Here is a 24,987-nt window from a genome sequence, read left to right on the forward strand (position 1 = left end):
CATGTTATTTGACAAGTTCTGTACCCCGTCACTATTCGAATCCTTTATATTTTCTCTCTTACGCTAATTATATTTTATTCATGGTTTAAAAAGGTAAACTGAGTAACCAGGTAATAAATTTGAGTCTGCGACTTAAGCAATACAAATTTTTTATGGGTTTGGTGCCATAACTAGTCAACCTTGCCATTTTAACATTTTAGATTTGACCTAAGGGTTTTGCCATTTATTAAAAATAATTCAACGCAACAATTGATAAAAAAAATATATACTTTATTAAATAATTCAAGCAATATTTTAGCACTTATATATCGTCATTCTCTTAAATTTTTTCCAAGGGAATTGACCACACCTTAGGAAAGAATGTCATCATAGAGTAAACCAAAGTTAGACAACAATAAAAAATATATAATTGGTTTTTCGAAGTAGCGCATTAAGTATTTTGACTTAACCAATAAATTTTAAGAGTTTGGCGAGAGTAATAATAAGAAAATGATATTTACACAGATCTTTTGATTGGTTCGTTGCAACTAAAGTTCTTTGAGAATAAACTCACATTAAGTGTAATGTTAAAAACAAATTGTACAAACAAAAGGTTGAATAAGTGAAGTTAGGACCCATTTTGGACAAATACAGCAAACGAGATAACCATAACACAAATATTAAACTCTTCCAACAGAAGAAGAAAAATAATATCAAAACAGATTTAGAACCATAGCAAAATTTCAGCTTAACCAATGATAGGCTTTCTCCAAGTTGGTCGAGGATGAAGGCAACGTGACGTGGATTGACAATGGAATTTGGATTATTATGTGATGGATTGAGAATTGTTGGTAGTGAAGGTGGTTTTGAATTTCAAACAAAACTTGTTATATTTGTATAATAGTAAAGGGATGGGATTTTGGGGTTGATTGGAGGATGGGGATTAAGGGTAATAAAAGGGGAAAATAATCCAACGGTAGAGACAAGGAGGGACAGGAAAAGTTGGGGAGAGAATCCATGAAAAGGGGGTTGAGGGGTGTAACAGGGTGTGTGGTGAAGGATCTTCTTCACAGGGCGAACCCATGGGATCGCGTGGGGAAAGTTGGTTGTGCTTGCCACCACGACGATGGCGACTCATAAAGTGGTAGGGGACCGGAATGACTGGTATGGGAATACGGGAGAGGACCATGAGGTTTGTGGTGGCCACTCTGTTGATGCTGATGGTGGCAGCGGTGACTGTGGGGTGGCCGTGGTTGTTGTCGAGAATAATATAAATGTTTGTTCGGATGACACTGGGGATCTTTTGGGGCGGTGGTGTGGCCACGACTGTGGTTGTTGTGACCATAAGTAATGGTTGTAGTAGACATCCATGGGAGAAGTAGGCCATACGAAAGCACCATTTGATGGGAAGTGAAAGCTTACACTACTTCACTGTATCCAATATCTTAAACATCTACTGTTTTTTGGTAATCAGTGATGAAAGATTACAATTATAAAATGCCCTACTTCTGAACAATTCAACGGTGATTCTACAGGTATGAGCATCTAACTTCACAGATTTAAAATAGACATAACTACAGGTATTCTCTTTCTTTAGAATGTCAGTAGTAAAATATATTATTGTTCCAATAGGTTGAGAAGAAATCTTAGAAAGGCCAATGAATGAAGAAAGCCACTAAAAATCTGAAAGATCTTTTACCTTTTGGTAAGAGGTTTCTCTCTGACAAACTAAACTAGAAGTGGAAAAAATATAGGTTTAAAAGGGAGCAAATAGCTTGAGAAAAAGCAATATCCATTTCATTTTAAGATAAGAATGTCTAACCACTGGAAAGCGTTGCCTCCCTGCCACGAATATGCAGCAGCAACAAAGAGAAAATCGCCATCCAATAATTTGCAATCCATAAAAACCTGCTTGAAAATCTTCCATCCTTCTGACTGAACGATACTCGTTCTTCTTACATGGTCACAGAGATATAAACTGTCTAGGACCAGCACATTGCCATTGACAAGATTGTGCCCAAAAGCTGTGGTAAGCAGCGTTCGAGTTTCTCTTCTAATTCCAATCATGCAAGCAAACTCGTCCAAAATTTTCCCATTTATTTCGGGTTTCGTTTACAATGATCCGCAATTACTTATGCTACCAATTATTCTGTTAGAGCGTTATTAAGCATACATCAGTATTGTTGTGTACATCTAGTGGATATAAACTCACCTGCACATCATGGACCACGCAACCAAAAAGTAGTTTAGCAAGCCTCATTTTATAATAGATGCTCGAATACAAGAACACCTCGCCGATCATGTAGAAAATCAAGGGAAAAAAGTCCTTCTGCTAAGTGCGGGGATGTACTGACCAGGGTGCAATAGCACGGAAATTCTAAAAAAACACGAGACGGAATGAGAGAGAAAAATAAACTAGGAAGTATCTTTGTGGACATAACAGGAGCAATAATGGTTATGCAAAAGAGCGATCCACGTATGAAAGACGAAAATCACCAGATAATTTTGGTATTCCTCTTTCAAAAAATTAAGGAGAAAACTAGTTCCTTCATTTGAAGGACCTACCTAAAATTCGAATTCAGTATACCAGTCTACCAGATGTTAAAAAAAATGTTTTGAGCTAAAATCAACCTAAAGTAAATTTGTTCCTTGCAAAATAAAAATGGTTTCTGAGCTCTGGCAAGAAGCAAGCAAAGCATCACACCAGAGCAGCAAAATAACCTCTGGATTGGAGAAGCCACGGCACGACCAGATGAATCTATCCACAAATATAATGCTGCTTTCAAACAATTATCTGTAATGTCCCAAAATAAAACCAAAAGAGATCAGCTGCAGAGATAAAGCATGCAACCAGAGACAAGAAAAAATATACAGTATAAACAACAGACAATTCACTTTACGTTTCTTAAACAAATCTCTTCAAATTGAGCTATTATATACCAAAATAAATTACCACTTTTGCACAGCCGTTTTCAATGCTAGACCTTTTAACATGTTACTGCCATTGACATTGAAACAAGGTGATGGTAAAATCCAGTCTTTGGCTGAACTGTTTTTTCACTATTCTATTCTCACAATATAAAAGATGCAAGAAACTGATCAAAGCTACAAAATTACACGTAGACCTAAAAGCTTAATTATAGTTGACTGATATCCATTCTTGCTATTGGCTAGAGCATGACATTTCCATGTTCTTAATGCAGAGGCCCCTAAACCTCAAAACCACTGGTTAGTGGTTTAACCTGCTTCATAATCACACATTTTCTCTATACCCAATGACATCATCGGTGACATAAGGCAAAAGATGTTTAGGCAGCTCATGAGCACAGGGTATTAGCTCAGAGAACAAACTTAATCAATCGTTTCTCTTTAAATATACAAAACCCATCCAAGTCTAAAGTATTTATTCCTAAATATTCCCGTGTTAGGATTAAAATAAAACAGATTCCGTGGTTTAATTTCATTATGAATTTCAAAATCACTTTGACCAGAGGCACAAATGGAGAAATAACCAGCAGAAAATAATTTATTATACTGTAAATATAATCAATACCTGTTCTAGCTTATCATCTTCAATGGGAAATCGAAAATATATACACTAGCAGAGCCTTGTGGTTACCAGCACACAGCAAAACTATCATACAAGTTTTATTAAAGAAAATGTTTCCTGCACTGCATGCATGTGTCACCACATCTGCATCTGAATCTATCTAACTGCTAAAGAAATTTGGGTAGACCCATAGAGTCAGTTTGGAATATTTCAACTTCATTCTGAGCCTTTTCTGATAAGCAAGGCTTATTTGCTTTATTAACACCATCATCACTTTTCTTCTCAAAGTTTAATATACTTCCACCAAGAGGAACAGATACACATCCTTGTGAGTTTCCCTGCATAATGCTTGCAGTAGTATATGCATCTACACCAATATTGCTGCGAGAAACAATGCCCAACTGAGGCTCCATGTATCCAGCATCAACACCTTTGAGTGCATCAAAGGTTCCATCACAGATATTCACATTATCGTGAAAAGCAGAAGGGTGCTGATTAGGTGTTAGGGCAAATAAATTACTTTGAGAACTACGATGCAAAAGATTGCCCATCATGCTATTTTGGTCATTCAAGGAACTCCTCTCCTGTAAACATCTTGTCACGGCATCCTCATTAGAAAGAATATGATTATCACTAACATCCTTAGTTAATTTAAGATCAGAAGAAAAATCAAATCCACCATACTCAACTGCATCTTGTGTGCAAGAACTAAAAGGAACATTACTAATGTAACCACTGTGAACACATGTTCTTTCATCAATAGATGAGCTAAATAGATCACTGTCAAAAATATTTTCCTCAGCAGAGTCCTTCAACTCGGAAGTCTGGGTCCTGTCCATATTACTTAGAGATGCATGTTTAAGTTCACAATGAGATGTGACAAGTGAAAAACCCTCAGAACTACTCTGCAGTTTAACATCAGTAAAAACATCTTTAAACTCAGCCCGGTCTGTGCCACACACAATTAATTTTTTGTCATCATTAATGACCTTATCATCTGCAATTTCCATATCTTCCTGTGAACTGATAAGATGTCTATCCTCTAACCTTTTACCAGCAAATATTTGCCCCTCAGAATTTGGAGCCAGTGTGCTGCTATCAAAACTTATTTTCTGAGTGCTCTCTTCTACTAATTTCACAGAAAGCCCAAGCCCATTGTTGTCAACTCCACAGGGAACACTTTCAGGGCACCTGGTATTTTTATCCTGACTAGCAAAATTACTAATGCCCCCTTCTATGCATGTCGCAGCATTTATATCCTCTGAAATTTGACCATTGTCACTATTATTAGTGGAGAAGGGAGTTGAGAAAACTAAAGGAATATAAAGATTGCAAGCAGCATCAGTGGACTCAATAGCACCAACCAACTTCTCATTGCCTACATTACAAACTATATCATTCACGTGAGAACATCCCTGAACTGAACTTCCATCATTCTTGTCAGCCTCCAACAGTTTTTTATCTTCCGTTTGATGGTCAAAGCCCCTAAAGTCATCACTAGCATCTCCTGATTTACAACCCAAAGGTAGATCACTGTTGAAATTTCCACTCCCAACTGATAATGATATTGGGAGCTGATTCTCTTGACCAGAGTGAATAGACGAATAATTTGCATTGGCATCAGTCTTCGTGGCTCCGGCAGGGACATGACCAACACTCTGCATGTGTTACAAAAAGTTAAGCAGTTCCTTTCATTACTGGAATTGAAAAAATAAATAAATGAGACGTTAATAAATTAGCTTACACTTTCAGATGCCATGTTCATACTACTGGACAATTGCTGAGCACCATCATCAGTACAACTAGATTTTAAATGGCCCTTATCTTGAACACCAGAAACAGAAAGCAAGTACGCATAAGCTTCTTTGCAAGACTCGAATTGGTGCCCACCAGGACTGAATGAATGAAATTAGGGAACATAAGAATCAAGCGTAAAAATCGGTACTGTCTACAGGAAAGTAACAGTTCAATATATGGATAAATTTGAACCAATAGAATTTAGGTTACATCTGCTACAAAGTAAATATCTTCATCTTTAACAAGTCATAAGAGAAAATACTTAAAGCAACATCATTCCTTAAAGATTAATTTTATCATTTTAATGTCAAACTTCAAATTCCCAAATGTTTTCATCTCTCCATCCACTTTTCATTATATCTTTTTAACAAAAACAAAATGCAGCATTTTGAGGTGAAATGGTGTCATATCATATGAGCTTTTTATGTTAACGGTGAAATAAGGATGGGATTGATAGAGATTTCATATTTGAGTGAATAAAATAAACTCTCAATGGGCAAAAATAATAAAGGATGTGTTAGAAACAAAAAAAAAATATATTATTCTAAATATGACTGACAAAGTAGGAGAAAACTAGTTTAAGAGAAATTGCAATATCTGCAGGAATAGGAAAACGGAAATGCCACAGTATAATTCAGAGATCATAAGAAGGCTAAAATGAAAAGTATAAAATATTCACATAACTTGAATGCAGTGAAAATAAAAATCAGTACTAAAGATCTTATGATTCATTACAATAATAACAAATAGTGCAAAAACCACAACACATACAAACTTCATATTAACCATGAATGATTGATTAAAGGTATTAAAAAAAATTCATGGCTGCCAAAATAAAATCCCATAACTCGAAAATGGTTAATAAATACTTTTTATTAAAACCAAAAAGATACCATCAAAGCCAAAAGGCACACACAAAGGTCCCAGGAAACTTTCCCTAGTACGGAGCAAAGATAAGATCCTTTTTCGAATAACTCATTTCAATCATCTCCCCTCATCTTAAAATATGTGGCAAACACGAGTTTTTTCCATACATCTATAGTTTACTGCTATTAGTGCTATAACATTCACTTTCAAACAAAATATATTAATCAAGAATATAGATTACAAAATAAATTAGAATCCTTCAGAATTCAAATATGTGTCTCCTATTTTAAACATTTTCTAATTTTTATTTATAATAGTGAACTTAAAATCATGGAGAACACCAACAATAGAACGAAAAAAAAAAAATATAGGAGATATCTTCGGATGAAACCAAATATATACATACTAACTGTGTGTACAAGGGAGGTGATGGATCGGTCGGCCAAGGTGTAAGCCGAAGGTACAGTGCGTGTGTTCAGGAGAGGAGGCTGACCGACCGGTCGAGGCAAAAGTCGAAGGAGGGGTGAAGGCAAAGCGCTGAAGGGTGATCGATAGCATTAATGAGCGAACATTACGGAAGAGGGAACTGACCATTAATGAGCGAACATTACGGAAGAGGAAACTGATGTGAGGAGACCATTATGGGTGATGGGCGAATGTTACGGAACACGATGTAATGGTTACAGAGGAAGTTAATACTCATTAGTGGACCTAATGCCTATAAATACAGACATATGCTAAACCAGGTATTCACTTTTGATCTGATTACATTCACTTAATCTCCTAGTGACCTAGCTGACTTGAGCGTCGAAGTATTTCTTTGCAGGTCCCCACCGTTCATGTTTGTGAAGATATCTTGGGCGCACAGGTTAACTGGCGGGAGATTGAAGAGGACTTGGATAGCTCAGTCTTAGACCCCACATACGAAACACTAACATTTGTCAGCAAAAAGGGAAAATCTTCGGTTCTTCTTTCTCAATAGAAGACTAGATAATATTCGCTCATACAAATTAAACACATTTTAAAATTACAAGCCACCCGTTTCCAAACCCCAAGAAAATATGCCAGTGCATTGTTGTATATTAAACCCCCTACGGTTAAAATTAACATCTTAATCAAAGTCAACACATCATTAATCTCTCTCCTTCCCTTTCACATACAGCAACCAACTTAAATTCCATTTCATGTTTGATATTTAAGATATCAAAATATTTGTAAATATTGGTAATGTGATTTTAAAATACAAAGGACAGAGTCATAATTTTAAAATCAAAGGGGACGCAGCAACATATTTATGGGGATACAGGAAAAATATCCTTATATATGAATGTGAAACTAGCAATAATAATATAAAAATTCCTAATATGTTATCTGTAATTAAATGGGAAAACCCAAATATATACCACACCTTCAATTAATCTCCATTATAAGTTGAAATGACTATCAATAATATTTGATATCTATATAAGATTACAAAATTTTTAAATTACTATGAAAACTACGTTTTTATACATGTACCTAAATATTTGTAAGTTTATTTTAACTAATAAACAAATTCTTTAAAATACAGACCATTGAAGATTGAAAAGTTCTAATTTAAATCATGCAAGAAAACGACATTTTAAATACCCAACACAAATATTTTTAAAAACAAAACATAACTAATCATTATACTCTTGTATCTTATATCTGTACCAGAAAATAGACATATATTTAAATATTAGTTTATAACTATGATGTCCTAATACTTCAATTTAAGTCATGGATCCATGTCCGATACCTTAGAATACTTTGATATTAATCAATGAAGCATCTAATCTATAATCCAGTAGTATTTTTACAATGACAATAATTTATAATTTTTAATTACGAATTTAATACATATGATTTTAATTTGAATTTACATAATAACAATCATATTTCATCATGCTTTTTAGAATTATTGTACAATTTTCAATATATTACATATTGTATCTTATTATTTTCAAAATGAACATATCGATATATAGGATACATGTCATATCCGATATATCTTATATGTGCATCATAGGTTTTTATTATATAAATATAAAATAAATTAAAAAATATCTTCTAAATAGCTTAAAAAATATAAAAGCCCGTTCGGACTAGTTCTCTTGAAAACTTAACAAACACTGAGGTTATTTTTCAATCAATTTGAAAAAGGCCCATTATCCCAATTTTGCCACATTATCGTTAGAATTTAATTTAAAATCTTGAAACCATAGTAATCCATAGCACGCGTTAGTACTATCACACTGGTACAGAGCGGAGTGGCACCCTCCACGGGGAAGGTCACATCGCACGTTGGTGTTGCTACAGTGGAACCAGCTTCACATCCAAAATCCAAGGATACTGCCGTTTTGCAATGTGTGACACGACTAGTGTTTAACCTAAAGGGCACAATTACAGCCCAAAAGCAGTGTTGTTGTTATACACGATTTCATTAACAGTGAAGGTTTTCCTTTTAAACCATAACCCACAATTTTTGACCCTATTTCTTCACTCTCCTTTCCCAAACCACTCCCTCCCATGTTCAGATTCTCAGCTTCAAGTGACATTTTAGAGCAGCTTCCTGCGACATTTTCAACAATGTTTTTGGCAACACTTCCAGCGAGACCCGTAACTTCTTCCAAGAAGAATTGCCCCTTTTCTTCTTTGTTTTCTTTTTCGTTCAGCTACAGTGGTGATTAATGGTTGGCTGTTTTGTGGACATGGCAATTGGTTGTTTTGCAGCTTTTGCTGTTTGGACCTCATGATTATAAAACTTAATCACAGTGCTTGTGCTTGTAGGTGTTTTTCTTCATATTTCAGCACGCACTCGTGCACAATATATACATATATATAAAATCTTGTTAGGGATCAAAAACAGTGGTAATCCTACTACCAGTATCCTGCTATAACAGTTTTGGGGAGGGCCAATCTGCGTTACTATCCGCTATTCACTACTATGCTTGAAACTCTTCCTAATAGTACAGTGGACTGGTAGCAATGAGAGGAGTAATTTGCATGAATTCCATTTTATTCTTTTTTGGTTAGAATTTAATTTAACATCTTCAAACTCTTTATAATAGTTGAGTGGACTGTTGGCAAGAAATGAGTACTTGGTATTCTATCATAAATCCGAACAATGTCCAAAGAGATAGGCCAATGGGATTAAAATTAATGTATCCTTTTGGAAACCACCTAGTCCTCTCATAAAGTAGACTCCTGTCTTAATGCTTCTATTCCTAGAAAAAAGTAAAAAAATAAAAATAAAAGTATCCTATTTTCCTGCTTTAACAAAACATGCGCAAAGAAATGTCATGCTTTAAATATTCAAAAGTATCGGAATTGTATGAGTTGTGATAAGATTCTCTAGTTCAATTCTGAGATAGAGTAATTCAGATCACATACATAATAGTTTTTGGAGCTGAAACACACATTTAATTGTCTGAATCACAAAAATTGCACTTAATAAGCATTCATATCGATCATCTAGTGATTTGCTTTTTCGCAGGACCTGTGCTGATGTTTTAAATTCCGGATAGCAAAGTGTAGTATAGTCAGCTCCCAAAATGATATACAAAAGATAGTGTATAAGAGGGGAAGCGACAATTTTGAAATTTTATAGTATATGCAATGTGTGTAAATTCTAAAAAATGATAAGAATTACTAGAAATTAATAATATTCTCAAACAAAAACATGCAAGTAAAATACCAGTGAAATACAAGTTTACTTGATAGAAATTGTCATCATCTTCTAAATCCAAGTCTTCTTTATCAATTCAACTCCCAAAATAGCCCTTCAAGAAAGCCCTAATGTCTGGTCAGAGGGATTTCTTTTGCAACCAACACACAACACTACTATCTACCCGCCATTCAGCTTGTTATTTGGTCTGTTACAGCCATTACACTGAACTGCTCAGCTAAAACAGCCCCTTGTAGTGGGAAAGGGCCTTTCCGCACTGCTATAGTGCGTTATTTAAAACATTGGGTTATACAAATGGCATTGTGCATACCCGTTTTTAATTTTGTCACTAGTGTTATGACTTGAATCAAGGTCTACATATTTTTTGGTGATGAATAATGATTTATGTTGAAGTTTATGTTTCACTCTATTAACTATAATGCTAATTCACTTTCTTTTTGGTCCAATGGTAGACTCAAATGCGGGAAGGTTGAGAAATGATAAATTAGTCGAAATGGGTGGAGCAAGCAAACTGCGAGGAATTGAACCTATACAATTACAATTTATGTCTGTAGCTTAACCAACTGAAGAACGATCTATTTGACTTTAAAATGTAAAAATCGATGTTTTCTAATGCTTTTATGCTAAAATACTTTTTGACGGTATTTTCGTAAATTTGGGAACAATTTAGAAAATAGGTCTTCAGATTCACCAGTCAAATCCTAGATTGACAACATGTATTATGGGATTGTAGTTTTAAAAGATTAATTTGGCATAAAAAAAAATTGTAAAATTTATAAGACTATATGACATAAGATTTTTTTAAAAAAACTTTTACAAGCCAGATTTTTTAGTTAGAATTTCAATATTTTTATATAGAAATAACTAATAAGATTTATGGATTTACAAGATTTGAAAGGAATCCATGATATTTTTATCGAACATTATGTCAATAAAAAAGATAACATAGCAATAAAAGAAATTGTTTCCAATCTTTTCATATCTAATTCTACTTCTTTTTCTTTACCCATCATACTAATCAAGTGTTTGCAAATAATAGTAAATTACTGGAAAAGGTACACAAAATTAGGCATGATGAGAAAGAGGTAAAAAGCATTAACAATGGTGATCCTCATCAATGTAACTGTGTTTAAAAATGGTGTAATAAGACTTTTCTGCAATAGAATAGGTCCACAATACCTATAGAAAAGAAAATTGTTTTTATGTGTTTTATCCAATACAAAATAAAACCCTAGTAGCCAAAGTCATTATGCGTTTTTGAAATTTTCATTTTAGTGATGATCACAAATTCGTCCAAACAAGTTGACTATTGGCAAAAAAATGTAGAGAGATATATTTACCTGGATGCAGAGAAGGCATGAGGATAGAGGGAAATGACCAAATAACGTATAAATTTCAACCAAAAGGAAATGAACTTTTGGTAATGGGAGAACAAAAAGTCTAATAAAGTCTCGAGAGTTCAAGTGGTTGTTAGATGAGTGTAGTATTTATACATTGTACAGAAAAGTATAATTCAATCTACTAATTCCATCCAAATTTGAATATTTTCCAATACTAGACCTTTTGTGTGTAATAAAAGGTTTCAATTGAATACCACTAAATTTTGACTACCTCTTCTAATGGTACTAATTAAATGCCACAAGACTTTAAAAAAAATCCTTCATAATCGCAATCCAATATTCTCTCTTACACATTCATTTGCAAACCTAGCCAAATGCTAAAGGTCTATCACAAGTAGAGAGAAAGGCTGCAAATATTCAGGTAGGGAACACCTGAACTCTGATGCAGGTCAATAGTCACAGTCGATAAAATTACAGATATGTACAGAAACTCAATCCTTCAACCCACATCCTTGAAACACGTAGCAAGATTAAAAAAACTCTCAATAACATGATTTTGAGTGCAATGTCGAGGTTTTCAACGTGTTCGCAACCGCAATTGTGGCCCCCAGTCTCATTTACCCGCAATTTTCAACAACGTTTCAATTAATCACCACAGTTCTATTTAAAACCTAGTTCAGAAGCATTATATAACCCTCCCCAGTTTTCAAGCATGCACAATAACAAATAGCCATACAAAATATGAAAGCATGGTTCTATGTATCGAGACACTGAATTGAAGAACCAATCAAAGAACGAAAACAATCGCATGTAATCAGAGAGTGTATGAAAAGGAAAAGGAGTGGAAAAAACCTTACGTAACGGCGACAAACAACAGAAGCACGACCTGCCCTCCTCAAAAGGGTAATAACTATCTTCCATCCGGCAGGCAACAAGTCGCTAAGATCACTGGCCGGGACAATCCGCCTCTTCTTCCTCTGACTCGCCCACTCTCCATTCAGAGTCTCCAAAAATTCCAACAACTGCGGCTCCGTCTCCAACCCTTCAGTCCTTCTCTTCAACTCGTCTCCAAACGGATCATAATCCAAATCATCCGCGTCCATACCAAATCCCCTCTCGTTGACCGTGACCAGTGCGCTGCCCTCTTCGTTAACCTTCTTGGTCTCCTCCTCGAAAACCGATACCGAATTATCGTTCTTCCTCGGCCGCCCGCGCTTCCTCTTCCTAATAGAAGCATCAATAACGTCAATCGGAACGTTCTGAAACGCCACGGGCACAGGAGGCGGTTGTTTGAACTCGACATGGACCGGAAACAGTTGGCGGTCCGCCTCATCACCGCGGTCGGGGCGCAGCTCGTTGCGGAGAGGCTCGACGCCAAAGAGTTGCTGCAGCAGAGAGATAATTTGGGAGTTTTCTCGGTCGACGGGCTCCGGAATGTGGTAAGAGGAGGAGGAGGCGGGAACCCCGCAATTTTGTTTGCGCTTGTTGAGGCGTAGTTTGGAGAAAGTCTGTTTGCGGCTGCCCGCGGATTCGTTGAAATTGGAACGGTCGATTTTAGGAATGACCGAATCGTTGTCGCTGGGTCGACTGTGGCGGTGAGTGGCGCCAGAGAGGGAGAGGGTGTAGAGTTCGGGCTGAGACAAGAGGTGGAGGTCAACTAACGGAAGAGAGTGAATGTGATTGGAGGAGGGTTCCGCCGATTCCGTTTCCGGCGTCGACATGGGGACGTGTTGGGCAGCAAATGAATCTGAGTGACTTTGAAAGAAATTGGTGCAAATCTTGCAGGCCTCTCTCTATTTTTCCAATTTTGAACTGTCTCTGTAGATTTTCACTATTCCTGATGTAAGGGTTTGTTTTGGGATAATTACAATTACAATGGTTGGAGATTAAGTATTAAAACCCTGAATTCTCCCCACACAACTTTATCCACTGAAAGTCCTAGAGGAGGAAATTGAAAGTGTAGGGCCCAGATACCTCCCAGCAATAAAGATGAACCTATTTTATTTTTTTATTTTTTTTCATTTTTTTTATGAAACCTGGACTTCAGTTTTTTCCACCATGCTAATTACACCTTATTTGAAGTTAATTGTAATCATTTCAAATTAATTACGATTATACTTTAAATTATCTCGATAAGATCTAGTATATTTTATTCTAAATATATATAAATATAGTAAGAACAGAATATTTATTAGAAGGTGGTGTAGAATGTAGTCGGAAAATCATAATATTTTGAACCAATGATAAACAAACTAAAATGACATTATATTTATTAGCAATAACATAGTCCTGTTTGTTATAGTCATCAACTTCTTGATATTAGCTTGTAATTAATGAAAAACATTGTTATAGAAAGAAAATATAAGACATACTACATAAAATATACTTTATAACAAAAAGTACCCTTGATTGTGAATCTACTAACAAAAACTTTATCATAGTTTTTTATTAATCTCGCATATTTATCACGTCACTGGCTAAGTTCTCTAAACAAATCATATTGGATAAGTAGCCAAGACTCTTCACCCATCCCCAACAAATCAGTAATATATGCATCTATACCTATAATTGCCATAAACAACGACATCAACAATGTCAGGGTGACAAGTAAGATTAAATTGATCTAACATGGGTATTCATCTATGTTGCATACATCCAAATCTAGCATTTGCCTTTTCCTTAGGTTAAATGTCTTTCTTTGTTGAAGAACCATGATGTCTAGAATGGAATATGTCTACGTGCTCGAAATATGAAGGTTCACGTTTTGTAGACCTTTCAAATAAATGAATTCTAGTCTTTTGTGCACCCTTTGTTTTAACTTCATGCAATAGAGTAACCATTGATTTCATAGCAAGACAAACAATTTCAAGTAACTTGTGTTTGATTGTCACTTTTCTTGCAATGTCCACTTCTTTGAAAGGATTCACCATAAGATTAAATTCCTTTAAACGCAAAATTCTATTTGCAACTCAGTTGGTGAAATATATGAAAAGTTCAATCTAGTCCACATGATATGGATTTTAGGTAGAGGAATCACCTAGGGTCATATCTAACTAATTCACAAGCACATGATAGACCATATGTTCCTCTTAAATCGCAACCACAACATTCACTATCAAATCCAATATGATTAACCTGATTCAAGTCCTCAACAATGAATACCAAAACATGTTTTTATATAAATCTCACTAATCTTTTATACTTGTTATGCTTAAAAAAAGTGTCACTCATTAGATGCAAACTTTTTTTCAAATGACGCCTTTATTTCATTATGTTGCATGATCACAACATTATGTATTTCATACTAACATGAGCACAAACCTAGGGTCATATCTAACTAGTTCACAAGCACATGGTAAACCATATGTTTGTCTTAAATCGCAACCACAACATTCACTATCAAATCCAATATGATTAACCTGATTCAACTCCTCAACAATGAATACCAAAGCATGTTTTTATATAAATCTCACTAATATTTTATACTTGTTATGCTTAAAAAACGTGTCACTCATTAGATGTAAACTTTTTTTCAAATGGCACCTTTATTTCATTATGTTGCATGATCATAACATTATGTATTTCCTCCTAACATGAGCACAAGTCTCCCATACTATTTTCCAATACCTTATTTAGACTCTAGTGAGTAGGCTTATTCTTGATGCAAATGAAATCAACAATATCATAGAACATCTAACAAAAACAAATAAATAAAAATATATGTAAACATACCTATTTGATGTTATGCATTACTCTCTTTGTTCATGCCTTCACAAAGTATTTCTTATAACGAATGATCCATGAGTCATTGACATATTAAAAAAATGAGGATTATGAATTACAGATATGTTGAAGGCGATCAACATAATGACTAAAGGTTGACTCATGTTTACAATCCATGACTTTTTTTCATGCATCCATGACAACATCTCATGCCTTAACAAAATTCATTAACATTTTGCACTAGGCTTGCACATTTTTCTGAATGTGTAAATGACAAAGGATATGATAACATTAAGAAAATACAGTAATAATGACATACATCAAAAGTAGGTCTCTATCACTAAAAATGACTTTAGGACCATCCTTGGATACAAAACCCTCCCCATTACCAATTGGTTTGCCTATCAATTTAAAAGTACAATCATATTTTCTTGTACCTAATATACTAAGTTGAACATCATAATTGTATTTCTTGTACTTTTCACCCCTTTTCATATCTTAACAACTCATGTCTTTCTCCTAGATTGACCATTAGCATTATAAGATCTTATAATCACAACAACAAAACCAAGATGAAAAGTAATATCTTGAACCCATTGAATTAACTCATCACATATAGGACAAATCTCATCAATTGTAAAGTTATTAGTATAATCTTCGTCAAACATTTCATTTATAAAAAACAGAAATTTGACATGAAGCTTATATTTACTTGTGATTGCATAAAAATTAAAGGATAATCTTCTATCTTAGATACTAACACTCTAACCACCTACAACAGAAGCACAAAATACCTTACTGATTCAATAATAATAACTAAAATGAAGATCAACTACAAATTCATAAACAAGATTTAAATATACCTCTGAAACAAACTAGAATTCAAAATCTAACACCACTAGTATAGACGACTTCAACTAACACGAAAATGAAACACAGTTGCGAAGAACACAAACTTCGTTCGTTTGTAAAGACAACCAGAAATTAAGGCCCACATGGGTCACCTTCGTTAATTTGGAGATTCATTTTCATTATGGAGTCTTGTAGTCATAAGAGAAATAAAATCGAAGAAGAGAAATGAATTTATGTCGCTATTGTAGGTGAGCTTGGTTGCTATGAGTGACATACGACGTCGTGGGTGAGCTTGGCCAATGAGAAGTCTCAACAAAAAATGCAAGAAAACAAATCAAATAGGAAAGAAAGAAAACTCAGTCACCATTCACTTGACATTGAGTAGTGACGATGACTTGAGTTTGACGATGTTAGGTGGAGGTATTCAAGAACAAAAAAAGAAGAAAAGATGAAGAAATGATGAAGGAGAAAGGAAAGCAACTTCCATAAGAATGAAATGCTTGATGTGAATGTAAAATTTCAGAAAAAATAATTCTAAACATTGTTTAGGTTTTGGTTTTACAAATAACCAAAGCCTAATTAACCTCTCTATCCAAAAGTTAAATAAAAAATACAAGTAAAATATTACAATGAAAGTTTTTAAACCTAAATTCTCACACAACATAAATGTGTATATGTTTCAATTTTTATTAGAATCAAAGTCAAAGCTAAACATTTTCAATAATTTCAAAAAAAATATTACTGTCTTTTAAGTAGGGAATATACAAAAAACCTACATGCACTATTAATAAAAAAAATATATGTTGATTAGTATAAATTTCTTAATTACATTAAATAATATTATTTTATATTTTAATGTAGTTTTTCTAGTACAAACTAATGTTATTTCTTAACTGAAATCAGGAAAAGTTTTATTGATTAACACTAATGTAAAAAAGATTTTTTATACCTCTTAAAAAAGACTTTTTATACCTGTTTTCAAGTAGGTATAGAAGCAAAAGGTATAGAAAATTTTCTATTTTTTATACCTACTGTAAAACTGGTGTAGAAAGTTTTACTTTTATACTTCTTTTGTTTATAATAGGCATAAAAAGTCTCCTAATAGTAGAGAAAAAAAATCTTTTTTTACACCTACTGGTGCTAAAATAGATATTAAAGAATCTTACTTTTATACCTACTAGTGCTATAATAGTATAATAGGTATAAAAAAATATCACTTTTATACTTGTTGGTACTATAACCAGTGTAAAAAGTGACATTTTCTTTTAAATATTTAATTTGTATGTATTAATATTCATATCCAGACCTACATAAAATTCAATCTCAAAATACAATTTAAATAATCAATAATGAGTAAAATAATCAATATTGTTTCTATTAACACATCAAAATATAATATTTATCTAACAAAGTTCCTAAATATATTTACCTAACATATATTTTCATAACATAGTTATACATAAAATATTTCCTAAACTCAAAATGTAGCTCCACCAACTCATCTATAACCAAACATTTAAAGTTAAGTTAATCACATAAGTCTAAAATATAAAATATAAGTTCTCCTAGTGTTAAACTTATTGATAAGAGCTTTTTACTATCATTTAACTTCAACTCAATGATAAGAGCTTTTTACTATCATTTAACTTCAACTCAATCTTATCTGTTTCTTCCCTTAAATTCTAGCGTTGTTTTTCAGCTTCTTTTATGTCTTCCTCTAGCTCCATAATCTTCTTCTCCCTTTGCTTCTTCACTTCCTACACAAGTGGGTATGTATGATCATATTCCACAATGATTCTGCCTCATCTACCCTCCGGTCCATATCAAATGCCAGAAGAAGAGTATCAAACGTTCCCATCGTTGCTCCTTGTCCTTTGGTTACCATCCACTTTGCTACCTGTGATTTACTGAGGACTAATAATCAGTAAGATTCTTTTCCAATTCCTCTTAAGTAACCAATTAAATAAACTTGATGACATTCCCAAAAAAGGATAAAACAATGCAATATCGATGGATGAAACACAATTAAGAAAAGAGAAAAATATAAAAGCGCATGGATACATGAAATCCATAAAATATATTCATGACTCGTTATAACTACAATACATACTGTTACTTCAATAGATGAGGGAACATTTTTATGAGATAATGACAACTTTCACTTATTCAGTATCGAAAACCAGATCCAAAACATTAAAAACAACTGAGTAATTTCAGGATTACTTTAACAGGCAAAGCTCTAGGGCTTGTTATGAAAACACAATTTTTCCATCAACAAACAAACAGAATATCTGCTGTCAAATATTCTTTAAAAAATCAATAAAGGCAAACAAAGCGCTTGGTTTGATACAGAACATGAGCTCTTTAAAGTAGTTGTGTTCTTACTTGAATTACACGAACCCACTGACCCCTTTTCCTCAAGATTTTTAAAGCCTTAGCTGCTGCAATAACTAGAAACTTTGTTTCCCAAGCTGTCCATTTGTCTAATGCCCCATAAACAGCTTCTTTCTCATTAGGGAGTTTAGAAACCTGACATTTCAAGTTCCATAATGTACAAAATCAAAATCAAAACCAACATGATACTATAACATTAAAAGAACCTTCCCGTTGTTCATTAAATTAAAATTATTTTCTTGGTACTTTCTTAGTCAAATAACAGTATTTATCTTTGAGATAGCTCTTCACCTCCTTCTTTCCTTGCAGGGGCAATTGCATCTAATTCATCTGTACATAACAGAAATCACATATTCAGCTTATTGGGAGAACTTTGAATATAAACATCAGTGTAACTTGGAAAATTCAGTGTAACTTGGAAAATACACACATAATTAGAAATGTTGAGAACGTACCAATAAATCTTTACCTGGTCTGCAATCATTCCAAGACCCATGCCATCAATGAAATCTTTGACCCCAGTTCCACCATTTCTTTTAGCAGCATTTCGAAACTCTTCCCTAGATTTCTCAGGGTTTATCTGCAAAGGAAGTAAGGACCTACAAACTTAAATAAGTGGAGAGTGGTAATCTATTAAATGGTATACACATATTCTCACAAAAATACCAATTATGCCATCAAGTAAACTGGATACTAAATATTAGCTAATTAATTCTACAAAAATGTTAGCTTACTTCAAGGGCAAAAAGTGGATAATCGGGTCCTTCCACTGGCACCAATGCCCCCCGTCAAATCCTAGTGTACAATTTGCAAAACTTGTATTAGGCAAGGCAAGCAGATCTTGAAGCAGCTAGCATGAGTATTATCATAACTATACGGTTAAAAACTCATTATCTAAATTCTCAATAGATACACCACCTTTAATACATGCTTCATATTTTCCTAAGATTCATAATTTTTAATAATTAAAACTGTAATTATTTTAAAATAAGGTAATATTATACATTGATTATTTTGAAGCGAAAAGGATACAATTTACCTCTTCAACTTTGTTGATAAGTGAAATTTTAGAACATATTAATAATCATTGGAGCAGGGGGAGCCCAGTTAGAGGGTGGTCGAGATTAGTAACATGTACAACAGACCAATCTTAACAGAAATCTTAACACAACATGTTAATAATCATTTGTGATTTAGAAATTAAATTATTAAACTAAATGCGTGTTTAATTTGTGGTTTAGACATTTAATTGTTAAATTTAATTTAATTTAAGCGTCATACCTTCGAAGTGGTGCTTTAAAACCTGTAAAACAGATTGAGCGTGTGAAGTTAGATGAAGATAATAAAACTGATACACAACAAGGAAGTAAGAGAAAGGAACGAAATCACATATACATCGAACGAAATCCCTAATCTAACAAACTTTCAGTCTAATGAAAGAACTAACACGTCCTAAACGTATTTCCCAACTCAACCAGATCTTTAAGACAAGGTTTAAGGAGATTTATTGCTACAAGTCATGTTCAAAACAGATTTATTTCCTAACTTGTGTTTTTCTATGTGATACAATTATGCAAAATTGGAAGTGATGAACAAGATGAACAATGGGACACAAAATAATAGGCATATCGCTGTTTGTGTATGAAAAATGCTTTATGGGGTGCTGTTTTTTTTTTTTTTTTTCATGTAGGATGATCAGAAAGTGGTCACCAAACGCAAAACAGAACTTGGTGGAGCTTTCTCCATAGCAAGTTGGATATTATTTATTGGATTATTTGCTGCGTGAGTCTCCAATGCTTCACCATATTTTCTAGATATCATACTGAAAATCTATTGTCTTCACCTTGTTCTCTTTGTTTGGTTATGTATCCATTTTGACTCAATCTTCTATCAGGTTGTTGTACCAGATCATATCATGGAGATCAATTGAGGTGCACAATGTAATAGCAACAAATGGACCGGAGTTAGCCTCTTTTATCAATGACATGGAGTTCAATATAACTGTGTCTAGTATGAGTTGTGCAAATCTAAGGAATCTGGGAAATTTAGTTACTGGGAATCCTGGCTCTATTGACGAAAGAGTTGTTTCTCTGTCTACTTTAGCAAACTACACTTGTTACAACTCAAGAACAGGAACTCCTACCAATGCAGCTACCAAAGAAGGATTCTGGAAAGCTACACAAGGCAATTTACTATAAGCATTGTCTTACTAGAATGAGGAAAGACTGTTGTGTTTTACAAAGGAAGATGATAACTAAATAGCTTAGTTATCAAATTCAATTAGTTTTAAATCAGTTTGTAGGGATTATCTATGATGTTATCAGACATTATATGCCAATGCTTCCTGTCTTCTAATCTATGGTATTATAAAAAGAAGTTTAAATTGTCTTTTAATCTATGGTCTTCCAATTTATGTATTACAGCTCTCTTAAAGTTTTTATTACTGGTTTCATTTATGTATTACATCTTTCTTCATGTTCAATTTTGCTTCTCTTAAGATGCATGACACCAACTTCTCATCTTTTCCGACACTCCTCCAATAATCATTGTCACTAAGTTTAACAATAGATTAGTTGAAAGAGGAAAGAAAGTGACGTTTTTCTTCCATAGATCCCATCATAACATAACTGACACTGTGCAAGTGAGTCAATCTGTTTTCCATAGATATGAATTGGCTCGTAGATATCAACAATTAAAAATATAAATATATGATAATATAAATTATACATTCTAACTACAATATAATTTTTATATTTAGGAGTAAAATTTACTATTTATAATTTTTAATTATAAAAAATAAGTATTTATATTGTATTGTAAACATATAACATATAGTATAACTGCACATTATAGTTAAAATAAAATTTATATTACCAAATAATTGAAAAACTTATAAACTTTTATCCTAGCTGATATGAAACCAATTTATCACAGTAATCAAATAAAAATAGAAAATCACATTGTCAATGCATTTTTTTAATCTAGATAACTTTTTGTGTGAAGAAAATAATTCTATTGGACTTACATCTCTATTCAGAGTGAGCTTTTATTTAAACTGTATATGGTGATGCATTTCTTTGAATTCACCTCACTTTAAGAAGACAATGTTGATTTACTGAATCTGTATTCAAATATTTGATTGACTGTTATATTTTTCAAAACAAATATATTCAAACATATTTGTTTATAAATGACTTCATTTCATAAAATAAAAAATACTAATTACTAAAAGGATATAATTTAATGTGAAAAGAATATAACTTTAACTAAACATAAACTTATCAGAAAAACCCTTTCAAGTGTTTAGCACAAATTAAACTTGCTGTGTGTGTGATAGAAATGACTTTCTTCCCTTTTTAAGTGTTTAACACAGAATCCATCAAGTTCCACAATTAGGTATTAATTTAATGAAGTCTTTGTGGTCAATGATTTCATGGTTGAAAGGAAATTATTATAATCTGCAACAGAAATCTCTGGGGATTAACACTTGAAATGCAATGCAAGAAGGTGATTTCTTCTTATTCTTTTCTGCTAAACTATGGGAAATGACCATAGTTTTGGATTTTTTCCATCTGGGTTCAGATTTTGATTCTATAAGTAGGAAAAGCTAAGAGATAAGAGTAGGAATCTGTTAGTGAAAGGAAGATAAGCGTTAGAGGTATAAATGAATGGGAATTTGACTGTGTGCAAAGGTTATTAAAAGCAAAGGTGTCTGTAAAAAGTTTAAAACAAAGGGTGAGATGTTTGAATATGTGACCACAAAAGGATATAAAATGATCTTTTGAAACCATTTGCTGCAATATAAACAAAGGACTATGTCATTGGATGCTCCCATCACCCAAAACATAACAGTAATAATAAATTTGATTGAATTACTCTAAAAGGTAGAATCCAAAGCTCAAATAGTTAGATTCTACCCAATGCTGAATACATGAATGATACGAATATGATTTGGCAACTGCTGGGTTAACTAGAATTTAAGGATGTCTAAGACCCTAACCCCTACTGAAAAATGATGTTTCTGATCCAAATCCTTGTTCTGGATTTCTGCCAAAGTTGTTGAGTTTGTGTACAGGCCAAGACCATTCTCTGAAGAAAACAATGTTATTATTTCCACTACTATGTCATTATAATCATCAAATACCTTATCATGAGCTGTCGTAAGGTTTTGAAACCAGTAATATTTTTTATGTGCCGTGGAATTTGAAGCCATAGAACATGTAATGCATGTTCTGTTTTTCTTGGTACATTAGTAGTTTAAAAACATGTTTAAATATAAGGTACATACATTTCCTACCTATTTTAAGTACTCTGTTTGTCGATTGTTTATCAAAGTACTTGACAACTAGTGTTTGTCAGTCTCAAATGTAGCAAGTTTATTATGAAATTCATAATACGACATAGTCAATCAGTTGTACTTCGGCTTGTAGAAAAAGGCATATTACTGGAGAGAATTTGGTATTTCAATCATGTAGCAGATGCAATAAAAATATTTCCTCAGGAAAAAGTATAATTAATTAACCATAACAGCTAATTAAAGATATTCCAACACATACAGATAAATCAAAACATAAAAAATACTCTCTGAGTTGTAAGAGCTGTTCCCTGGTAGCACACGCCCCTCAAGAGAACTTGTTTAATCGATGCAAAACCGTGAAGGAACCATGGAACCCTAGAATGGACCGATTGATAGGTGGAAAAGTGGTTTTAAACTGGTGGAAAGGGATTATAATTGGTAGAACGTGATTATAATAGGTGGAAGATGAAGAAATAAGGAAATGCGAGAGAAACCTAAAAAGTGAGGAAGACGACGCTGAGAAATGCTCTCTGATGTGCGAAGACACTGAGAAATGCTGCTTCTGCTTCTGAGAAATGTGCGAAAGTTACGACTGAATGAGAAAGGCAACCAACTTGAAACGGGAACAAGAGCTCTACCCAACCAACCAGCTCAACACGACTGAACCGACAACATTAATGATGGAGATGAAGTTTTGCCCAGAAAAAAAAGTATCGCGAAAAACAAACTGAATAAGTAAAATAATCTATATCTCTTATAGTATTTAAGATGTGTAAATCAATAATTTATATCTATTTGTTATTGTAACTCGTGTAAAAAAGTTTCTTATATTTATAAAACAGTCACTGCATCACTTTATAGCTACTAAATTTTAATAAGTATAAAAAATGGTATAAAATATATATTTTACAATAGTGTAATATCAATTATTTTTTTTATGAATGTTAAACATTTTCTTAGTTAGCATCAATTGAAATTATTTTAATTTTATATAATTAATACTTTCTTTAATAAAATCAATAAGAATAAGAATGTATGTCATAATTATATATTAACTAAAATTTATTGAGATTTTGTCAATCAACATTTGAAAAATTGTTTTAGGTCCTTGTTAACAAATATATTTTGTTCACAACAATGAGATTTTAACTTATATAAAGTAAAGTATTTTAATCGATATTTACATAAGTTTATTAACACGTTTTTAAAATTATTTATTCATCTATAGTCATTTATCTGTTAATGTGAATAAAGTGACACGTTTGTTTTAATTTTATTTTAATAAATTTCTATGTGATGATAAATGAAGGATGAACTTAAAATTATAAATATAATTTAAGTGTTAAAGTTTATAATGATCACATTTTTGAATGAATGCTAATTATATTGAAATCTAAAGTGATATCTTTTTAATATTTTATCAATATTATTAGTGTCATTTGAAGGTAATTTCATTCTCATAAAACATTTAAAAATACAAGTTTAATCTAAAAAACTTTTTATCCAAACGATATTAAATCAGGAAGAAGCGGTGAATACATAAATATTGGACAAAGGAAATCTAACTGCCGACATCCATGACGAATGCCATTTGATCCTAATTGTTATTATGAGTTGAAATTTAGGAAGAAAGGAGCCTGCATGGCGTTGTTTGCAGAAGAGGTAGGGGACAAAGGAAAAGAAGAATGAAGTAGGATACGACTGAAAATGAGAATTACAACATTGGTAGTACTAGCTAGGTAGACTAGAGGGGTGGAGAGAAACACGAAATTCAACTTGCATCCGACAAGACAATGAATCCGTAGGTTGTTGTGTGTGACACGTCTGCAATAAATAGGTGTAGTAGAGTGTAGATGCGGGTACGAATGTGCGTGCGTGAGAGTGTACGACACGACAGAGATTGGATTGGTTCTTGCTAATGTTCCACATTCAGAGTTACTGAAGAAGTCGGTGGCGGGTGGTGGTTGATTAAAAGTTTGAAGTTTGGAAGCAGAAGCTTTAAACACAGTTTGGTGTGCGCATGCATTGTGTTTCTGCATGGTGGAGTTGTAGTTGTGCACAATTTGCATCATGAATGGATACCCACAAACATCTGTCGTCATGCAACTGCTATCGAACTGCATTTTAAAAGTGTCAGATACAGTTTTCATGTAAGATAATAATACTTACACATTATTTTTTTTATAATATTTGAATATCATTTACGTATCATTTTGTATTACTGATTGTGAAGTAATTTTAGATCAATCACAAAATGACACGTAAATAATATTTAAATATTGTAAAAAAAATATTGCTAAGTATCATTATCTTTTTATGTATTGAAGAGACATAACATTTTTAAGTATTCTATTTTCTTATTTTAAAAATGTGAAGATTAGAATTACATTTGAATTTTTAGGTCACTTTTGAACCAAAAGTTTTCATTTTATAACTTTCAATAAAACTATTTTAACTATGTATATTTTTGTTTTTAACT

General features: G+C 33.1%; 1 protein-coding gene and 1 long non-coding RNA gene across 6 annotated transcripts; both read right to left on the reverse strand.

Annotated features, from left to right (window-relative positions):
* Positions 1-661: 661 nt before the first annotated feature.
* Positions 662-13,183, reverse strand: LOC106762271. 2 transcript variants are annotated; one of them, XM_022780685.1, is made up of 5 exons: positions 12,095-13,183; positions 5,274-5,424; positions 3,533-5,187; positions 2,701-2,773; positions 662-2,191 (listed from the first exon to the last, which is right to left on the reverse strand). In XM_022780685.1, exons 1-3 carry the CDS (start codon positions 12,961-12,963, stop codon positions 3,697-3,699), a joined length of 2,511 nt encoding a protein of 836 aa, XP_022636406.1. In that variant the 5' UTR covers positions 12,964-13,183; the 3' UTR covers positions 662-2,191; positions 2,701-2,773; positions 3,533-3,696. The 2 variants fall into 2 exon arrangements, with proteins under 2 accessions (XP_022636406.1, XP_014501562.1); XM_014646076.2 differs by lacking the exon at positions 662-2,191 and having other exon boundaries at positions 2,380-2,773.
* Positions 13,184-18,521: 5,338 nt separating this feature from the next.
* On the reverse strand, positions 18,522-23,248 carry LOC106759767. 4 transcript variants are annotated; one of them, XR_002667776.1, is made up of 5 exons: positions 22,768-23,248; positions 19,493-19,514; positions 18,946-19,006; positions 18,681-18,810; positions 18,522-18,541 (listed from the first exon to the last, which is right to left on the reverse strand). It is a non-coding gene; the product is annotated as an uncharacterized LOC106759767 (long non-coding RNA). The 4 variants fall into 4 exon arrangements; XR_002667775.1 differs by having other exon boundaries at positions 18,526-18,541; positions 18,667-18,791; positions 22,793-23,247; XR_001375625.2 differs by having other exon boundaries at positions 18,526-18,541; positions 18,667-18,791; positions 22,768-23,247.
* Between the last annotated feature and the right edge of the window lie 1,739 nt (positions 23,249-24,987).

Source organism: Vigna radiata, chromosome 5 (genome assembly GCF_000741045.1).
Source record: "Vigna radiata var. radiata cultivar VC1973A chromosome 5, Vradiata_ver6, whole genome shotgun sequence".
In the NCBI taxonomy this organism is placed as follows: domain Eukaryota; kingdom Viridiplantae; phylum Streptophyta; class Magnoliopsida; order Fabales; family Fabaceae; genus Vigna; species Vigna radiata.

Excerpts from the sequence above, each read along its gene's own strand:
- LOC106762271 (XM_022780685.1), bottom strand. The coding sequence starts at position 12,963 with ATGTCGACGCCGGAAACGGAATCGGCGGAACCCTCCTCCAATCACATT. Across the intron at positions 5,425-12,094 it reads GTTTGTCGCCGTTACGTAAG|TCCTGGTGGGCACCAATTCG; the intron begins GTTTTTTCCACT and ends TCATTCATTCAG. Across the intron at positions 5,188-5,273 it reads TGAACATGGCATCTGAAAGT|AGTGTTGGTCATGTCCCTGC; the intron begins GTAAGCTAATTT and ends TAACACATGCAG.